The sequence below is a fragment of the Anabrus simplex genome, chromosome 1, assembly GCF_040414725.1.
Source record: "Anabrus simplex isolate iqAnaSimp1 chromosome 1, ASM4041472v1, whole genome shotgun sequence".
Taxonomy (NCBI): Eukaryota; Metazoa; Arthropoda; class Insecta; order Orthoptera; family Tettigoniidae; genus Anabrus; species Anabrus simplex.
In genome coordinates this window covers 1,764,484,866-1,764,506,776 of record NC_090265.1, presented here as the reverse complement: position 1 = coordinate 1,764,506,776, position 21,911 = coordinate 1,764,484,866, and the positions used below count along the sequence as shown (strand labels likewise).

Below are 21,911 nucleotides of genomic sequence, written 5' to 3'. Positions count from 1 at the left end.
TGTTTTTTAAAAAATAAGAAGGATCGAACGGATTATTATAAAAACTTACTTAAAAATTGACTTCATAACGACAAGACGTGCTGAACATCGCTCTGAAGAATTAAGCAAGATTGATAGTTTCTAACGAGAATATTAAGTTGAGGCAACGGTAATATTGAAGGAAACAAAGTGCTAAACCCTGAAATACAGTAAGGTGGATATAAACCCCAGAAATTTGGAAAAGTTCGTTCGGATACTTATACGCTAATCGTCTTGAAGCAAAGGATTGACCGAGACGCAAAAGCTGGAGATTGAACTACAACAGGAGAAACTAATAGCAACGATATAGTAAATAAAGAGGCGATCATTGAAAAATTATACTTCACAAAGGAAAATAAGCTAACTTTGAATATACGATTAGACGAAGCAAATAATCGTCTACTGGCCTCAAGGAATAAGAAAATATTTCTACAGGGGAAGGCTAGCAAATATATATACATTTATCAACGATAAATACTAAAACTTATCAGAACCATGATGAATACATATGTTTCAGAATTGATGTATATAATCGACTGTATTCCTGAGGAAATGATGGCTTGCTAAATCGGCATAGACCAACCTGAAGAGAGATGTCGTCCTGGCAGTTAAAACCACCCGACCCGAGAGGAGGAGATCACTCAGCCTGAGCTACCAGAGATGAAGGATCCGTCCAGTTGTCGATCCATGGCCTGTGACCAGACCGTGGAGCAGTTGACGAAGAGCAACTAAGGCCCGAGATATTGAATGGCGAGCTAAGTAATAGTAATAAGTAGTATAATTTCTTATGTAGAGTATTACCAGTATATGCAATAGAACTGAATAGCCTAAGCGTGAAATAATTGAGTGTGCAATTAATATAAGGAAGTGCAGTGTGAAATATTTAAGATGGTATTAACATACATTAAGTCAGTGTGAACTTAAGACGATATATCGTGACATAATGGTTACGTATTTACTATATTACTATATTATGAACCAGAGGAATGAGAATACGATTTTAAAAGTGACATAGTGTAACAGATATTTGCAAAGAATCCCGGTTAGCTAAGAGGGTCCATGAATGATATAGTACCATCCGAACCCAGATTACGTCATAAAGGGACGCATGTTTTGAATTGTTTAATTTAAGTTACCATACTCTTTGCTGAATGATTATATTGGAAGAGTAGATACCGTATTTGGGGTTATGTGTTGAATTGTACGATAAATCGTGTTGTAAGAAATGAATTCTGCGCTAAAAGAATGTCACGTCTCGTTATATTTAGTGAATATTGGAGGTTAAACGCGTTAATTGTAGATGTTGAATAAGTTAAATATAGGTTGAAATGAAGGTTATAGATGAAATAATGGAAGTGTATATGGTGTTTTAAGTGAAATATTGCGCAGAATAATAAGAAATGAGACATATATGATATAAATAATGTGCGATATGAGCACAAGTAAAGCAACTACGGAAAGGAAATATGCCCCAGGGAAGAACTATAGCAAGGTATGGATAGTAAAATTATATATATTTAGATGAAGTTTGAGAGTGGTTTGACAGTAGTAACAACTGGTGATGGGTAGATTTATGCATGATTACGTCGTATTCTGAGTGAATGTTGATTGCATGGAAGACGAAACTAGTATGTAACCAGTATGATAATATAATATTGAGATATCGTAATGAAGGCACTTGCATATATATATATATATATATATATATACATGATAAATGCTTATTGGCTAGGTGCATATTGAGCTGGAATACGTTTCATAAGAAATTATCTAGCTAGAGTAGGGAAATAATATGAGATTTACATAGGATATCATCGATGTTTTTAATTTGAAATACTATAAGAGTGAAGCCGTATTTTAAATGGCAATCGGACCAAGAAACTTAGTACGTCATTCGATTTCTCATTTTCTTCACTTTATTCAGCACCAACGAACTCAGATAATTTTTAATTTGATTCAGGTCACTGATATTAGAATTCAGGACACTTTATTGAAATTCAGATCATTCCTACAATAATATGAATACCTACTGTAATGGTAACATTTTTGATGATGGTGAATAGTTAACACCGTAAGTGATAGAATTATTTATTGAAATACTGAACATTGACTGTGGTCAGAAGATTATGATATATTTGTGTACATAAACGACCAGACTTAAGTTTTGATAGGAAGATGAAACAGAATGTGAATTCATTTCAGGAATACTCAACCCAGAATGTTGTGATATGCAAACTTAGATTAGAAATAAACCAGAGCTGACTTAAAATAATTGATTCAGAAGTTAAAATATTTGTTTTATTAGGTTAATGACTGAAAGTTCACGAACTTATTTTGACATCTAACCATTCCTTTCGCGATTCTCAGTAATTTAATAAATATGTTTCTTGATTATGTTTTATATAATTGAATGAGTTCTCATTTGTAGTGATAGACTGTAGCTGTATTTAGTGAATAAGGTACCTGATAAGCGGATATGTATTAGGAAATGTTGATTGAAGTATACGTATGCGGAGTTCACAATTGAGCGTTGAATTACGGAATTTTGAACTGCGTAGGGTGTCACTATTTCTCTTTGGACGCACGTTAAACGAAATTATAGAAAAATTAACCAATTTTCTAAAAATATGGATACCCTGAGACGTTTATCTGACTAGTTGGGAAAATAACTGTGGTCACCCTGACCCGAAGGGTGCAGTATGGTCAATGGACGTGGCGAGGATTATTTTGAATTTAATGATTCTAACTGTGTTATAAGCGTTTCAAACAGTGAAATAGTATATGGAAAAGAAACAAATTTTGACCCAATATCTGAAATGAAGTTTAATCTAAGGTAGAAGGAGTCAAGATACGCCAAAAAGTCATAGGACCAAAGTTGTAGATCTTTTCATTTTAAGACACTTGAGTACTATCCGATTTCTGATAGGAGGTATTGTTCAGCCACAAAATATCTCGAAGCGAATGTCTGCACCGTCGTTATATTCTCCTCAGACTTTCGATATTTTTGTCTTCATTATCTGTTCACCATCCAGGGTTGGTTTTTCCCTCGGACTCAGCGAGGGATCCCACCTCTACCGCCTCAAGGGCGGAGATTCAGACTCTGGGTCGGGGGTACAACTGGGGAGGATGACCAGTAACTCGTCCAGGCGGACTCACCTGTTATGCTGAACAGCGCCTTGCGGGGGATGGGAAGATTGGAAGGGACAGACAATGAAGAGGGAAGAAAGCGGCCGTCGCCTTAAGTTATGTATCATCCCGGCATTTGCCTGGAGGAGAAGTGGGAAACCACGGAAAACCACTTTCAGGATGGCTGAGGTGGGAATCGAACCCACTTCTACTCAGTTGACCTCCAGAGGCTGAGTGGACACCGTTCCAGCCCTCGTACCGCTTTGAAATTTCGTGGCAGGGCCGGGAATCGAACCCGGACCTCCGGTGGTGGCAGCTAATCACACCAACTTCTACACCATAGAGGCGGACTTATTTTCCGGAGGTAAAATGTGAAATATTTTGAAATCTTTGAAGTACTTCTTCGGTTTGAGGCTAAGAGTTACAACTGTGCCAAATTTTAATTCTCTATCGCACTGCAACAAGCGTCCGCCATTTTGTTTTGGGGGCAGGGGGTAAAAGTTATTAATTTGTACTTTTTGGAACTTTTCTGTAGCTTACATTCTTATAGCTACAACTCCGCCAAGTTTCAAGTTTCTACCTCGTCTGGAAGAAGTCAGTCATTTATGTCAGTCAGTGAGTCGGCCGTACGGCTTTATATAATAGAGATAAATGGGGTGATCACCTTCTTCTTCAGTCTATAGTGCAGATCTACCAGTACAGCAAGCAGCAGAATTCATCAAGAAGGAATTTCGGTACAGATTTGAGCAAGACAACTACCTATAGCTAAATTCAACTCAAAACTCCAGCTACCAAATGGATCTCAACAGACCATGTGAGTGTTGGCCAGCCTTCATACCCTGATGATGCTAGGAATTTAGATGTAGCACCAATGAATGAAACCTACCAGGAGATGCCAAGAGTATCTGCTATTATCTACAGTATAATGATAGAACTTCTGCTTTAGAGTTTAGTTGAAAATCGGATTTGTGTGGAAAGTTCCAGCTCCCACTCTTAACTTCACTATGGTGCATGAAATTCAGCAATGCTCGAAAATAACTTTGCTACCATAGTATGAGAGTAGGAGGACTATAGCTAGGGTCAGTTCTCCCAGTAAATGATGTTGAGAAACTTAATCTTGGTAAGTTTCTTCATGCAGGAAAATTCCAGTTGACACATGTGAGGTAATCATGCCACTGGAAGATGAGCAATATTCTTGTTATTATAGTCCGCGAAACTTTCAGTGATACTTGGTTTTACGGGGGTGAGGGGTAAGGAGGGAGATACCCCGGTTCCGGTAATACTGCTAACTGAATGGAAATGAAATCTGAATTGAATCGATAGTATGATCGATCGATATGAATTTTCTATACCGTCGTTTCCGTGTAGGTGTTGTAGGTTGTTCCTGTGATGTAATTTTCCTCACTCATGTTAAAGCTTAACCTATATTTTGACTTTGCTGTGTAAATAACAACGGTATTTAAAGTGTTGCAATTATACCAGCAAATGTCTCACGGTTATGCATAATGTTTTCATAGTTTTTGTGTCAGAGGTTGCCAATAGGAACCACAGAGGCGGACCCGGGTATACTCTCAGGACGAAATTTTGTGAGAGACGATTTTTTATTGCTGGCATGTGAGGAGTCGCGCTGCGACGCCCGAGTGGGCGATTTCTGTTTACCCTCTATAGGCTAACAGAACGATGGGGTCGTCACTCCCAAAGTGATTTATTAATGACTGATAGATGCTATAAGTCCGCCTCTGTGGTGTAGTGGTTAGCGTGATTAGCTGCCACCCCCGGAGGTCCGGGTTCGATTCCCGGCTCTGTCACGAAAATTTGAAAAGTGGTATGTGAGCTGGAACGGGGTCCACTCAGCCTCGGGAGGTCAACTGAGTAGAGGTGGGTTCGATTACCTCCTCAGCCATCCTGGAAGTGGTTTTCCATGGTTTCCCACTTCTTCTCCAGGCTAATGCCGTGATGGTACCTAACTTAAAGCCACGGCCGCTGCCTTCCCTCTTCCTGGTCTATCCTTTCCAAACTACCCCACCCCCCACAAGGTTCCTATTCAGCATGGCATGTGAGGCCGCCTGGGCGAGGTACTGGTTATTCTCCCCAGTTGTATCCCCTGACTCAGAGTCTGGCGTTCCAAGACACTGCCCTTCAGGCGGTAGAGGTGGGATCCCTCCCTGAGTCCGAGGGAAAAACCGGCCCTGGAGTGTAAAGAGATGAAGGAGAAGAAGAAGTATTGTCGTTAACACTTGTCCTTTAAATACCTCTAATACTGGGACAGCAAGCAAACGAACGGCCCACATTGGGATTACTCGTATGTTCGCTGAGTTAGGCCGGGGAAGTAGGGGCCAATATCAGTGACTCCGAGGCGCAACGGTAGCGCGTCTGACTCCACATCAGGACGTTGCATGTTCAAATCACGTCGGAGTCAAATAATTTTATTACGTGTTCATTGTTGTATCATTTTCATCGGCATAGATATCTGCAAGTAGATACAAGTTAAAGGAGGGGAGAGAATTCTATGAGATCGCTATGGTCCTGTTCTACAGTCACAAATGAGGTATTCTTGCGAGTAGATGTTGGGTTCTTTCCTCTAAAGATCAAAATAAAAAATAAAAGTCTCTTTATTTGCAAATGAGGTGTCTACCTCGGTGGCAAATAGTACACTAAAATACATTATTGTCAAGCACTAAATTTTAAATTAACAAGAGAAGAAAATTTTTCTAGAATACAATAATGTACAATTTATGCTAACAATTTTTTCTATTAAACAAACAGATCATCCTTAATAAATTTATATTGTTTACAAATATCTACTATACTTACAATCATAGTCAACTCATATGCAGTGTGTGGAATTACTTCAAATAATACTATGCAGCTGGTATAAGATTAAAATTTACATTGGATTTATTTACTTTATTTTACCAAATTTGGAACCTAAGTAGCATAACGACCTGCTGCGTCTTAACCAGAGCCCCTTTTGCCACCACTTTTCAGAGCTCCTGAAGGGCCTTCACAGCTACCGTAGCGGTCCCAGGGCCCACGAAGTCCCCACTGTACTTCCCCCTTACAGCCAGTCCCCTACTTTGGCTGTCCTACCTCCATGGATCAGGAAATGGAATTAATTTTTTCACACACAAATTTTTATTTACAGTAGCCTGCACTGGTCGAATGCCCTCTAACATTTAATTTATTTTCCCTGTTGCTGTTTATTCTCTTCTTGAATATCTGTACAGATTTTGGAAAAGGATCAAACACTACCCCTGGTAAAATGTTCCACTCCTTCACGCCCTTTCCAATGAATGAAAATTTACCCCAATCGCTTCTGCTAAAATTCCTTCTAATTTTATACTTGTGATCAGTTCTGCCGATATAATTATTTTCCAACTGTAGCCTCTCACGGATTTCTCCCCATGCTTCTTCTCCCGTATAGGCTCTATATAATCCTACAAGTCTAGTTTTCTCCCTTCTCTTACTTAAAGATTCCCACCCAAGTTCCTCTAACATTTCCGATACACTACTTTTTCTCCTGAATTCCCCTGTTACAAATATTGCTGCTTTCCTCTGCACACTATTTCTTTTAGTAGGTATTCTTGGTGAGATTCCAAACACTGTTTGCATATTCCAATAATGGACGAACCATGCTAAAGTAACTTTTTTCTTTTAATTCTTTGTTGCACCCTTTAAGTACCTTCATTATGACATATAGGGATCTGTATGCTTTCCCAACAATGTCATCAACATGACCCTTCCAGTGCAAATTACCTTCAAATCTCACACCTAAGTATTTGCACTTGCCATCTCTTGGGATAACTACCTCATCCGAAGTATATTCAAATTCAGTTTTAAAGCTCCTGTTTGAAAATGTTGTAAGAGTTGGTTTGCCTCCACTAACCTTCATATTATTTTCTTCAACCCATTGTTGGATACTCTCAAGGTCCCTTTGTAATTCTGAACAATCTTCAATGTTATTTATTTCCTTATAAACAATTATATCATGTGCATACAATCTTAATTTTGATGTTATATTGTTCCCTAAATGATTTGTGTATATTAAGAAAAGTAACGGACCGATTACACTACCCTGTTCAATTCCCTTCCAAACTTTCTGTTCCTGTGATATATTATTTCCTACTTTGACTTTCTGAACCCTTGAATTTAGAAATTTAATTATCCAACATATAACCCGTTTCTCCAATCCTATTCCCTCCAATTCCTTTAATAATATTCCATGTTCCACTCTATCAAAGGCTTTGGAAAGATCTATGGCTATGCAATCTAACTGGCCTCCTGAATCCAACTGATCTGATATGACCTCCTGGAATCCCACCAGTTGTGCCACACAAGAAAATTTCTTTCTAAATCCATACTGGCTCCTCATGAACCAATTTTTATTATCACATATCCCTCTGATGTACTTTGCTATTAAACTCTCCAGTATTTTACAAACTATACTGGTCAGGCTGATTGGTCTGTAGTTCTCTGGTTTCCTTTTATCACCCCTTCCTTTATAAATTGGTATTATTATAGATTCCTTCCATTCTGTCGATATTACACTATTACTTTGACATAGTCAAAGAGAAATTTTAAATAAGGCACTATGTACCACCCCATTGTCTTTAACACCTCCCCAGTAATTTGATCACATCCTGCTGCTTTTCCTTGCTGAAGCAGTTGGATTTCTCTGAAAATATCTTCATTTGTGAATGTGAAGCTTCTTGTTTCCCTATGTGTCTCTCCCTCTTTATCTTCTGTTAATTTTTCCAACTCCTGACAATCTTCTACTGAATCTCCGAATTCCCAATTAAATAGATTTGCTTTCTCAGCATCTGTTAAATATTGCTCACCCCCTTCTCCTACCATTGTAGGAATTTGGATTCCTTTTCCTTTTTGATCCCTAATATATGAACACAGCTTTTTTCCATTTCCCTTTGTCGTTTTACCCTCTTGAAGTATGCCATTCATATATTTCTCTTTTGCTTCCTTTTTCACTCTATTCAGTTCCCTCATTAGCTTTTTTCTAGTTTCTCTATTCTCTCTACCCTCTTCAATTTTCCTGCTTACTATTCTACATTTTCTTTTTAATTTTCTTATTTCCCTTGTGTAATAAACAGGGTCTGAAGTCATTTTACCCTTCTTAACAGGTGCAAATCTCTTCTCTCTTTCCCAAACGATTCCTTTAAATTTATCCCAAAGTGTATCCACATTACTCCCTTCACTTATCCAACAACTGAATTGTGATTTAAGGTATGTCTCAAATTCATCAACATTAGTTTTTCTGTACAATTTCTTGTCTTGTGTGACCCTCTTACTAAGCCTCTTTAGTACCAGTCCTACATCCATTATTGCAGCCTTATGGTCACCTATTCTTTCAATTACCTCAGTTTTATCAACAATTTCCCATGGTTTAACCAAGAATACATCTAGCTAGTTATTGAGACGAGTCGGTTCTTGTACTACTTGTGTAAATCCTCCCTCCCAAATTAACATTTGCCAGTTTGTGTTCATGGGCTTCACTTGCAGCTCCATTCCATTTCAACTTCAGGCAAGTTTAGATCTCCCCCAATTATTACCATATCATTATTATTGTTTTTATGAGTATAATCTATTTTCTCAAATATTTCCATGTGTCTTTTCTCTCGTCCAGGCCTATATCTTCCTATAATTCCCACCTCCTTCATATTATCACAAACTAATGTTATCCCTAATATTTCATCCCTTTCATCGGTAAACCATTCATGTGAACAATAAGTTTCCTTCATCAGAATAAACATCCCACCCCCTCCCTTTTTATCTCCTCAGTCTCTACGATAGACTGTATACCCCTCTGGAAATACTTCTCTATTATCAACCCCTTCCCTCAACCACGATTCCATTCCTATCACCACATCAGTCTCATAAGATTCCATCAATGTACCGAGTTTTAATTGTTTATTTACTACACTCTGACAGTTTACCAAGAGCAATCTCAAATCCCATCCTCCCTAAAACTTGACTGTTGTAATTGGGTAACATTTGACTCATGAGTTGAGAACGTCCCTGGAACCCAGATCTTTGTACATAGATCTTGATTTAACGATCTGGGTTTTCTGGCAAGTTTCCCTGTATATGCCAGTTTAGTGGTATGGGTTTTCTTAAGTGCATATTAATTTGCAAATCTCTGTTGATGATTGTAGCAATTTGTCTACAGAGAGTTGCTTTTCCATTACCATTCAGATGTAACCCACGCCTGGTGAACATTTTGGCTGCCAATACCTAAAGTATCTACTACATATACATTTTTAAGACTCTTATATAATCTCTTGATTTTCATATTTACATCATGTACAGCTTTGTTCACACACGAGTCCTCTAAAAGGTCATACCTGGTTGGTACATTAACTACAATTACTTTTGAGTCAGGTAGTTAGGTAATCTTACCTCTGAGGGTCGTAATTAGTTCCTAACCTTCATTTGCAGCAATGCCATTTGTACCACTGAATATTACCACATAATTGTCCTTCTCTAACACAGGATCACAACTTGAAAGGACGTCTTCAGTTTTCGCACCTGGTTTTATTAGTCCTATGTAGCTGGATTATGTAGCTGATCCTTGATGCCTTCTGCCATACTCCACCCTTGACTGTCTGCGTAGAGATAAATTTTTGGCGATCTTGACTTTCAGTTGGTTTTCTTCTTCTGTAGGTTACCTCCATTTGATTTAAAATTATTCGGAAAACTTGATGTGTCTTCTTCTGGAACTTGTTGCAATGACTGAAATCTATTTTGGCACTGCAAAGAGTTTTTTTACCGGTTTTAAGTTGTACGTAGTTTCTCCTATATGTTTCACATTAGGCCTAAAATGGCTCCGCGTCACTTCCGTCCACGGTGATCTTTCTTCTCCAATGTCTTCTTTATCTTACAGTTTCTTTATTCTGTCCTTTAAGCTTTCATTTTCAAGTTTCAGTGCACATCGGTCTTCTTGTAGCACTCCTAACATCTTAAGCATAGATTCGTAAGTCACTCTTTCTTGTTGTTCTGCCTCACTATCAGTTTGTTTACACTCGGGACACAGCCACACACTTTCTTCAATATCAGTCCTATTTACAATATTTGCACAATGAAAATGGCACCATTCATCACACTTACGACACAGAATCCCATTTTAACTCCTATTCTGCATTTGCCACATTATTTACTGCATCTTACACCATTATCCACCACGGATATCACAGACTCACACACAGTAGTCGCCATCTTGTCACCCAAGATCTAGATGTATGGGGTAACAGATCTGCGACATAGTTAGAAAAACAACTTAGGCACATTTGGAGGATAATATATGTACTAGCGTATCTAGTGAGTATAGTGTTATATGGCGGATTGCAAAAGGAGATTTTGTTGCTCAGAACCTTCGGGGGAACAGTGTGTGTTCCCCTACGTTTACCCGTCTACTGTAATCATGTCAACAGTGTGTGCGAGATTCTGTTAACGCAATACATCTGGGAAATAAAGTAGAGGTTGTATTTCCAGTCCCATATTAATATGGAAGTGTAGAGTTTAGCTATTTAAGAAACAAAATTATACGTTTTCAAGAGGGGGATTCGAACCCACGCCCCCAGGGAGGACCAGAATTCTGGAGACCTGCTTCGAACAGGCAAGTTGTTCCCTTGAGTCTAGCGCCATCCTGACACGCTTAACCTCTGATGTTCGACGGGGTCTTCGAATCCAATCATGCCAAAAGATTCTTTCCTTTCCTGGTAGTGTAGTCGTAGTAATAATTGTATTTCTTGGTGAAAATACTCCACTTATAATCTTAACAGAACGTGCAATGAATACAAAGCGGAATTTTTACTCCTTAATTAACACGTGTAGCGTGATTAGCTGCCACCCCGGAGGCCCGGGTTCGATTCCCGGCTCTGCCACGAAATTTGAAAAGTGGTACGAGGGCTGGAACGGGGTCCACTCAGCCTCGGGAGGTCAACTGAGCAGAGGTGGGTTCGATTCCCACCTCAGCCATCCTGGAAGTGGTTTTCCGTGGTTTCCCACTTCTTCTCCAGGCGAATGCCGGGATGGTACCTAACTTAAGGCCACGGCCGCTTCCTTCCCTCTTCCTTGCCTATCCCTTCCAATCTTCCCATCCCTCCACAAGGCCCCTGTTCAGCATAGCAGGTGAGGCCGCCTGGGCGAGGTACTGGTCATACTCCCCAGTTGTATCCCCCGCCCAAGAGTCTGAAGCTCCAGGACACTGCCCTTGAGGCGGTAGAGGTGGGATCCCTCGCTAAGTCCGCGGGAAAAACCGAACCTGGAGGGTAAACAGATGATGATGATGATGATGAATTAACACGTGAATTTCTACAGTATAATTATACACAAATCGATTTGTGGTAGTGACCGTTCTGTGTTTGATGAAGACCTGAAATTTGGTTTTGATGTTGCATAATAACACGAAGTAAAGAAATTGTTCCACTCATGCATGTTCCGCCACACTGATTTGGATTTGTCATTCCCCGTAATAAGTCACTGATAATAAACACAGGTCTTTCGAGTTTTTTTCTATGATACAGAAGACAGTCTAATACACACAGTCGCGAAGCTTCTCCTGTTGACAACCGGAACGACGCCAGCGCTCGCAGCGGCCAACAAGCCAGTACTGTTCTCTGCCCAGCAGCTGATTGTACCTTTCAACGTAACTTGTAAATATTGCAGGGACTTGAACAACTATATTAATAGTAAATTTTACAAAACACGTTGATAGACTAGACAATTTTTGCTACAGTATGGAAAGCCTTGTTAAGGTTAGCCATTTTCAAAAACCTTTCATTGAACTGAACTTGGTTTAGATCTTAGCAACCCAAATGACTGAATTTCAGGTACTTTGTGCTTTTTCTATGGCACTGGAAACTTTCATTGCAAAATTTGACAATGTAAATATAATGTTAGTTTTACAAATACTTTCAATAACAGCGGCTTACAATCAATCAATCAATCAATCAATCAATCAATCAATCAATCAATCAATCAATCAATCAATCAATCAATCAATCAATCAATCAATCAATCAATCAATCAATCAATCAATCAATCAATCAATCAATCAATCAATCAATCAATCAATCAATCAATCAATCAATCAATCAATCAATCAATCAATCAATCAATCAATCAATCAATCAATACTGATCTGCATTTAGGGCAGTCGCCCAGGTGGAAGATTCCCTATCTGTTGCCTTCCTAGCTTTTTCCTAAATGATTTCAAAGAAATTGGAAATTTATTGAACATCTCCCTTGTACGTTATTCCAATCCCTAACCCCCTTTCCTATAAATGAATATTTGGCCCAATTTGTCCTCTTGAATTCCAACTTTATCTTCATATTGTGATCTTTCCTACTTTTATAGACGCCATTCAAACGTATTCGTCTACTAATGTCATTCCACGCCATCTCTCCGCTGACAGCTCGGAACATACCACTTAGTCGAGCAGCTCTTCTTCTTCTTCTTTCTCTCAATTCTTCCCAACCCAAAAATTGCAACATTTTTGTAACGCTACTCTTTTGTCGGAAATCACCCAGAACAAATCGAGCTGCTCTTCTTTGGATTTTTCCAATTCTTGAATCACGTAATCCTGGTGAGGGTCCCATACACTGGAACCATACTCTAGTTGGGGTCTTACCAGAGACTTATATGCCCTCTCCTTTACATCCTTACTACAACCCCTAAACACCCTCATAACCATGTGCAGAGATCTGTACCCTTTATTTACAATCCCATTTATGTGATTACCCCAATGAAGATCTTTCCTTATATTAACACCTAGATACTTACAATGATCCCCAAAAGGAACTTTCAACCCATCAACGCAGTATTTAAAACTGAGAGGACTTCTACTATTTGTGAAACTCACAACCTGACTTTTAACCCCGTTTATCAACATACCATTGCCAGCTGTCCATCTCACAACATTTTCGAGGTCACGATGCAGTTGTTCACAATCTTGTAACTTATTTATCACTCTATAGAGAATAACATCATCCGCAAAAAGCCTTACCTCCGATTCCACTCCTTTACTCATATCATTTATATATATATAAGAAAACATAAAGGTCTGATAATTACTACCTTGAGGAATTACCCTCTTAATTATTACAGGGTCAGATAAAGCTTCACGTACCCTAATTCTCTGAGATCTATTTTCTAGAAATATAGCAACCCATTCAGTCACTCTTTTGTCTAGTCCAATTGCACTCATTTTTGCCAGTAGTCTCCCATGATCCACCCTACCAAATGCTTTAGACAGGTCAATCGCGATAGTCCATTTGACCTCCAGAATCCAAGATATCTGCTATATCTTGCTGGAATCCTACAAGTTGAGCTTCAGTGGAATAACCTTTCCTAAAACCGAATTGCCTTCTATCGAACCAGTTATTAATTTCACAAACATGTCTAATATAATCAGAAAGAATGCCTTCCCAAAGCTTACATACAATGCATGTCAAACTTACTGGCCTGTAATTTTCAGCTTTATGTCTATCACCCTTTCCTTTATACACAGGGGCTACTTTAGCAACTCTCCATTCATCTGGTATAGCTCCTCCGATCAAACAATAATCATATAAGTACTTCAGATATGGTACTATATCCCAACCCATTGTCTTTAGTATACCCCCAGAAATCTGATCAATTCCAGCCGCTTTTCTAGTTTTCAACTTTTGTATCTTATTGTAAATGTCATTGTTATCATATGCAAATTTTATTACTTCTTTGGCCTTAGTCTCCTCCTCTATCTCGACATTATCCTTGCAACCAGCAATCTTTACATACTGCCGACTGAATACTTCTGCCTTTTGAAGACCCTCACATACACACTCCCCTTGTTCATTAATTAATCCTGGAATGTCCTTCTTGGAACCTGTTTCTGCTTTAAATTCCTATACATACCCTTCCATTTTTCACTAAAATTCGTATTACTGCCAATTATTCTTGCCATCATGTTATCCTTAGCTACCTTTTGTGCTAGATTCAATTTTCTAGTAAGTTCCTTCGATTTCTCCTTACTTCCACAGCCATTTCTAACTCTATTTCTTTCCAGTCTGCACCTCCTTATTGGTCTCTTTATTTCTCTATTATAATAAGGTGGGTCTTTATCATTCCTTACCACCCTTAATGGTACAAACCTTTTATCGCATTCCTCAACAATTTCTTTAAACCCATCCCAGAGTCTGTTTATATTTTTATTTACCGTTTTCCACCGATCATAATAACTTTTTAGAAACTGCCTCATGCCTGCTTTATCAGCCATATGGTACTGCCTAACAGTCCTAATTTTAAGACCTTCCTTTCTATCACATTTATTTTTAACTACCACAAAAACAGCTTCATGGTCACTAATACCATCTATTACTTCAGTTTCCCTATAGAGCTCATCTGGTTTTATCAGCACGACATCCAGGATATTTTTCCCTCTGGTTGGTTCCATCACTTTCTGAATCACCTGTCCATCCCATATTAACTTATTTGCCATTTGTTGGTCATGTTTCCTGTCGTTCGCATTTCCTTCCCAATTGACATCTGGCAAATTCAGATATTCCGCTACAATCACATTTCTTCCATGTCGTTTCCCACATAGCTGGCTATCCTATCAAATAATTCCGAATCCGCGTCAGTGCTACCCTTTCCCGATCTGTACACTCCAAATATATCAAGTTGCCTATTATCTTTAGAAATGAGCCTTACACCTAGCATTTCATGTCTCTCATCTTTAACTTTTTCGTTGATTACAAATTCTTCTTTCACCAGAATGAACACTCCCCCTCCTACCCTTCCTATCCTGTCTCTACGATACACACTCCAGTGCCGTGAGAAAATTTCTGCATCCATTATATCATTTCTCAGCCATGATTCAACTCCTATTACAATATCTGGTAAATATATATCTATTAAATTACTTAATTCTATTCCTTTCCTTACAATACTTCTACAGTTCAACACTAACAATTTTATGTCATCCCTACTTGATTTCCAGTTCCCCGTTCCCTTATCACCGCTCCCTAGGCCATCCCGTTTCTCTGAATGTACCTCCCTATTACCCTTCCCAACAAATTTCCTAACTTATACGTACCACTGCGGTTTAAATGAAGGCCATCCGAGCTCAGATCCCTATCTCCTACCCACCCATTAGGATCTAGAAATTTCACTCCCAGTTTCCCACATACCCACTCCATAGTCTCATTTAAATCCCCAATCACCCTCCAGTCAGTATCCCTTCTACACAGTATTCCACTAATAACAATCTCCGCTTTCTTAAACTTCACCCTGCTGCATTTACCAGATCCCATACATCTCCAACTATGTTGGTACTTATATCAGCTTGCCTTACATTGTTGGTACCAACGTGAAACACTACCACCTTCTCCTCCCTCTCTTCTACTTTCCTCAACATCTGACTCAACCTAATTCCTGGATAACACTCTACCCTGGTACCCTTTCCTCCACACACTTTCCCCACGTGTCTAACGATGGAATCCCCCATGACCAGAGCCTCAACCCTACCCACCTCATTTGATCCCCACCCTTTCTGGTCAGCCCTATCTTTCCTGATAGCTGCAGAAGCTACTTCCTCTTCCCTTTTCTCCTTCCCATGAACCTGTTCCACCTGTCTTTTCCTATCCTCTACTCTACATTTTCCTTTCCTGCCTTTTCCCTTCCTCCTACTTCCACACATCTCAGCAACAGTTCCCTGTCCCTCATCTTCCCTCTGTTGTTCTACCTGGAGCGACTCGTACCGATTTCGCACAGACACCTGTCCTGAATTCTGATCCTGAATAGAGCCCTTAGCCTGCAATCTCCTTCCCCTTAGAACATTAGACCACCTGTCTTCTACAACTCCTCCCTTTCCTTCCCCTCCCTCTTGTACACCTACTGTAACCTGTATATTTTTTGAGGGAGTCCTATCTTCCTTCCTGTCTTCTGTGCGAATCCTAATTATCTCCCTCAAGCTCTCCAACTCCTCCCTCATACCCCTCAATGCCTCGCCACACCCACAGTAAGTACACTCGCGCTCCTTAGCCATTCCTTACGGGGGAAAAATGAAATTAAAAATAAAATAACTTATTTGCAAAAAATAAATGAACGGAGGGATATATTGTCTGGGATAGTACACAACAATAACAATACCTTCACAGCATTCCTGTGGAAAATTAGGTATTTCCATTAGGGAATTAACGAACAGTGTACCATACAGAAGCTTGTGAGCATTCTCCTCAAACCTTCTCTAGAAACAAATATAACACATTGTTACTTATAGTCAGGCCAACAAAAGCGCTATTATGTCCATAATTTTTGAAATAAGAATAAATCTTAACGTTATCATTTAGACGATCTATCTTATCTTCTAGAAACTGTCTGCATGATTTAAAATTGTGAACTGAGAGGAACTGTTTTAACAAGTAACCAAACATATATCGCTCATTAAATACAACAACGCCATAACTAAAACACACCGTGTTTTGAGTTATGCATACCAGTGTAGATGTAATCACATGCACTTTTAACTGGCAGAACTTCATAATCTGAAGTTCAATGTCGCGGTCAGGGAGAGCAGTAGTGTTGTTATTTCCCCTTCTTGTTTTGGTCCTAGAGCGTGCAACAATAACGTACCATTTGAGTTGCGACCTTGGCCCTGGGCGGAAGGCATGCGCTTGTGGTTGTGCAAGAGTGACATATTTGGAGTTGTGACACCCTTGCCGTGATGAAGGTTAGTATATTACGTTATATAATTTCCCATGCATAAGGTATTATTTTCACTGAATGCAGTATGCACTGCAAATCAACCCAGGTTATGTGTGTATTATAAGGAAATATGACCAACTTGCTCCGAGAAATAGTTATTTTATTTGTACTATTTCACCTTGTGTCATTATTGCTACAAATCAAAGACATAATTTCGGGTAGAAATAAAGGTACTAAATGCTATTACCGAGCTCGATAGCTGCAGTCGCTTAAGTGCGGCCAGTATCCAATAATCGGGAGATAGTGGGTTCGAGCCCCGCTGTCGGTAGGCCTGAAGATGGTTTTCCGTGGTTTCCCATTTTCACACCAGGCAAATGCCGGGGCTGTACCTTAATTAAGGCCACGGCTGCTTCCTTCCTAGGCCTTTCCTATCCCATCGCCGCCATGAGACATATCTGTGTCGGTGCGACGTAAAACAAATAGCAAAAAAAAAAGCTATTATGTCGTTCTTGCTATGAAACGACATCCGATTATTTTCAGTTATACCATTATTGTTAGAATAAGTTTTAACCAGTGCTCAGCTAGGTCAATGTTATTCTTTATAATCTCCACTGAAGCACTCCTTTTTCCATCTCTGCAGACTATGACTTCTCGCGGTAAAGTGCTCGTTGAGCTAGCCCTCGCTGATATGCAATGTACTGAAACAAAGGAGGCAATTGCAATGGGATAGGATGGGGCAAAGCAGTGTTTAATGTATAAAGAGCCTGTCGTTCCGACGTACTCAGTAGAACCAAGTATACATTACTCTTAATATGCATAATATTCGTAGTTATAATGCAGTGTTCATATTTTGTAGAGTTATTAATTAGTAAACTTTTAAGGTAATTAGTAGTGTAGTTATTTCTTTCTCCGTTTTGATCCAGGAACTGCGAGTTGCCCGATTCCTGCATCTGAAGCTTCTGAAATTCTCTAGTTATGTATACCATCCCCAGTAGTCGAAAGTAGCACCGCAACGGTCCATCCATTTGAGTTCTAAGCAGAACTTCTTATTTTCTTAATATTAGGAAATACAATGTAATTACTTCACTCCCTGTTGGTTCATAACAAGGCTTATATAAATGATCAATAAGACAAGCTTATATAAATTGTCAATAAGATAAGAGGCTAGTTTCAATAACAACTAACCCTAACATATTACAGTATATTTCTTAACTGTGTCACAATGTATCCTTGAGCGCAACTCATGAGTAACTTGTTATTGTAATCTCCCAGTAAATATACAATGTACGTCACCTTTGTCATAACATATTTAGTAAGATGTTGACACGTAAATCCAGAGATGAATATACTATATAAAATAGCGCAATCAAGCTATAATTAAGTAGTCGCCAACCACGATTCGTTCACACAACATCTCTGGGCTTCACGTCTCTCCATCAGAGATATTGGACTCTAACATATCAACCGATATGTAGTTCAGACACTGTATTACTTGGACGGCTGTTAATAATATTAAAACTAACTAACATCATCTGGACTTCTCTTTATTTTGATTGAATGCCACGCAGCGCGATACTGAACTTTCGGAACCTTGATAGCTTCAGTATACGGAATAAAAATATAAATTCTGTTAAGCTACCAAAAACTTAACTCTCGTACCACATCTTCAACTTCCTGTATTTCGTCATCAAATACATCATCAAGTAGCACATCTTCTGAAGACTGCGATGACGTGTTTAATGACAAAACGAATTCTCGCAAGGATGATGGTGGACATGATAGTGAGGACAGTTCTAATACTACTATTTCTGGTGTGCCTGAAATATCTGGAAATCCCAGCTGAAATATCTCCCGTAACAAACACTACGTCCTCTTCCACTGGCATTGACAGTGGTTCAATAGCCAGCGTGCAGGTAACATCGACCACCATATTGGCGAGTCCTTCAAAGAAAGGTGTGAAACGGCAGTGAAATGTAGGGAACTGGAAGAGAAACCTTTTGAAGGAAGCAATAAATACTGGACAGCCATATGAAACCCACACACAACATAAAAACATACGATCCAAGAGGCAGATGAAGGCAGGGTGTAAGGAAAATTGCAAGCTTCAATCCTCATTTAAGTTCAGTAATGAGCGTCGACTGCAACTGTTTTCGGTCTACTGGTCATTAGGTGATGTTGATCTCCAGCGCCAATTCTATTTGCTTTACGTCGCACCGACATAGATATGTCTTATGGCGACGATGGGATAGGAAAGGCCTAGGAATGGGAAGGAAGCGGCCGTGGCCTTAATTACGGTACAGCCCCAGCATTTGCTTGATGTGAAAATGGGAAACCACGGAAAAACCTCTTCAGGGCTACCGACAGTGTGGTTCGAACCCACTATCCTCCTATTACTGGATAGCGACTGCAGCTATCTAGCTCGGTCAGCGGCAATTCATTGCCAGTTCAATGAAGCCTATTGTTCCTAGGCATCGCTATACTCGTGTTGGAGGCAACAGACTTCCATAGTAACATAAATATGCATTTTATTTTTGCCTGAAGAAGTTCGTGTTTGTAAAACATTTTTAATGGTATTAATGGTCGGCCAATCATAACAGTTCTGGAGAAAGGTAATAAGGTCCCGGAGACTCTACTTGTGGCAGATAAAAGAGGAAAACATGGCAAACAGGGAACACTGGATCCATGTATACATGGTGGTATCCAGCAGCATATTGAAGGTATACCTAAAATTGAAAGCCATTACACCCGGGCGAACACTTAACGGCAATTTATAGATGGAAGCAGGTCACATGCTGATATTCACAGAGATTATGTTGCCGTCTACGAAACAAAAAATGAACCTCGTGCAAACTATGCAGGATTTCGGCGTGGACGGTCTTGTACCGAGCAGATCTTCAACCTAAAAGCCATTCTCCAACTAAAACAAGTAAGGACTATGAACATCGCTGGTTTTCGTCGACTTTAAAAAAGCTAATGATTCCATCGACAGCCAGACACTCTTCTCCGTACTGCAAGAACGAGGTGTTGATTACAACACACGCACCCTCAACCAACAGACTCTTACGGATACAACATCTAAGGTGAAGTTCAGGGGAGAACTATGTCAGAGTTCAAGATAAAAACTGGAGTACGACAGGGTGATGGCCTCTCACACATTCTGTTTAATCTAGTGCTTGATAAAGTCATCAAGAACTGTGAATGTACACTGAGGAGTCTAGAAATCAAACCAAATGCCATTGGAGCCGGGACCCGAAAGATTGAGTTCAGATGCCTAGCATTCGCAGATGACATTGCAATCCTAACCAACAACTCTAATGGTGCTGTCATTGCTATTGAAACTCTGCACGAGATAGCGGTGAAGGCAGGATTACACATATCGTACGACAAAACTAAGTACTTTGAGACTCGGCATACCGGAAACCCCCCTTTGACGACCATACATGGAACGATTGGGAGAGTCAGTCGCTTCCGCTATCTTGGTGAATGGGTCCACCCCAATGGTAGAGACGGCACATCCATCCTAGAAAGGTGTAACAAACTCAATGCAGCGTACCAACTATCCCACAACCATTATAATAAGAGGTGCATTTAGAAAAATGCTAAGATCTGTCATTACAAAACTGTTGACAGACCACAGTTTTTGTACGCCTCAGTGACCCTTCTGATGAGCAAAAAAGGCACCATGGATGATCTAGAGAAAGCCGAAAGACGTATCCACAGGAAAATTCATGGACCGAGATTCCTCCCAGATGGAACCTACATACTTAAATCGAACTCTGAGCTGTATCGACAGTTAGAATGAGCCAATAACAGCATGCGACGTAGGAGGCATTAGTTCTACGGACACCTACAACGAATGGATAGCAACAGGCTTACCAAGAAGATCTTCTCTTTGGTTAAAAGCTACAAGACTGGAAGCTTGTGGCTTAATCAAGTAGAGAAAGACTTGGATTCGGCCGGGATTTCAGACATTGATATAGAAGATCGTTCAAAATTTTGTGCTATGGTACAGTCTTGGACCCCACCACCTAAAGTCCCTAGCAGTCGGAAGCCCCTTTCAAAGGAGAGAAAGGAGAAATTATCAGCAGGGCTCAAGAGATATTGGGAACAAAGAGGAGCATCGAGGAAGAACTAGTCATCAGCGCTCCTTAGTGGGCTTAAATGAATAATAATAAATAATGCAGTGCTTCATCGTGTGCTCACGCAAGAGTACAATTTATCTTCTTTTATGCCTCACAAGGATTTATGTGTAACATGCGTTGCCTACGAAAACTCTGATGATCACGAAAAAGGACACCTGGAAGCGAAGTATGATGAACATTCGGTTGAGAATAATTTCTCCAGTTCAGAAAATAAATATGTCAAAGACAGCAACGTCGACGGTATAGCAACAGTGTATGACCTTCAGTTGCCAAAGGGTGATGTTTCTACATTTTATTATAAATCAGAACTGAATGTCTTAAACTTTATTGTATATGAACTCAAGACAAATTCATGTGATTGCTATGTGTCTGATGAATCAAACGGTAATCGGGGAGTGAATGAATTAGGTTCATGCGTGTTAATGTACACTGACTGACAGAGCAAATGCAACACCAAGAAGGAGTGGTCAGAACTTTATGCCAATTGCAGGGTAGACTGACGTCACTGAGGTATGCTCATGATGTGAAATGCGCCGCTGTGCTGCGTACGTAGCGAACGATAAATGGGACACGGCGTTGGCGAATGGTCCACTTCGTACCGTGATTTCTCAGCCGACAGTCATTGTAGAACGTGTTGTCGTGTGCCACAGGACACGTGTATAGCTAAGAATGCCAGGCCGCCGTCAACGGAGGCTTTTCCAGCAGACAGACGACTTTACGAGGGGTATGGTGATCGGGCTGAGAAGGGCAGGTTGGTCGCTTCGTCAAATCGCAGCCGATACCCATAGGGATGTGTCCACGGTGCAGCGCCTGTGGCGAAGATGGTTGGCGCAGGGACATGTGGCACGTGCGAGGGGTCCAGGCGCAGCCCGAGTGACGTCAGCACGCGAGGATCGGCGCATCCGCCGCCAAGCGGTGGCAGCCCC

General features: G+C 40.0%; 1 protein-coding gene across 1 annotated transcript in view; it reads left to right on the top strand.

The window, feature by feature from the left end:
• Positions 1-16,749: 16,749 nt before the first annotated feature.
• Positions 16,750-21,911, top strand: part of LOC136858755 (glutathione S-transferase 1-1) — a 94,806-nt gene continuing 89,644 nt past the window's right edge. The window contains exon 1 of the mRNA XM_067138525.2: positions 16,750-16,868. Coding sequence (XP_066994626.2) covers positions 16,863-16,868 — 6 coding nt within the window. The 5' untranslated portion in view covers positions 16,750-16,862. The remainder of the gene's footprint in view (positions 16,869-21,911) is intronic.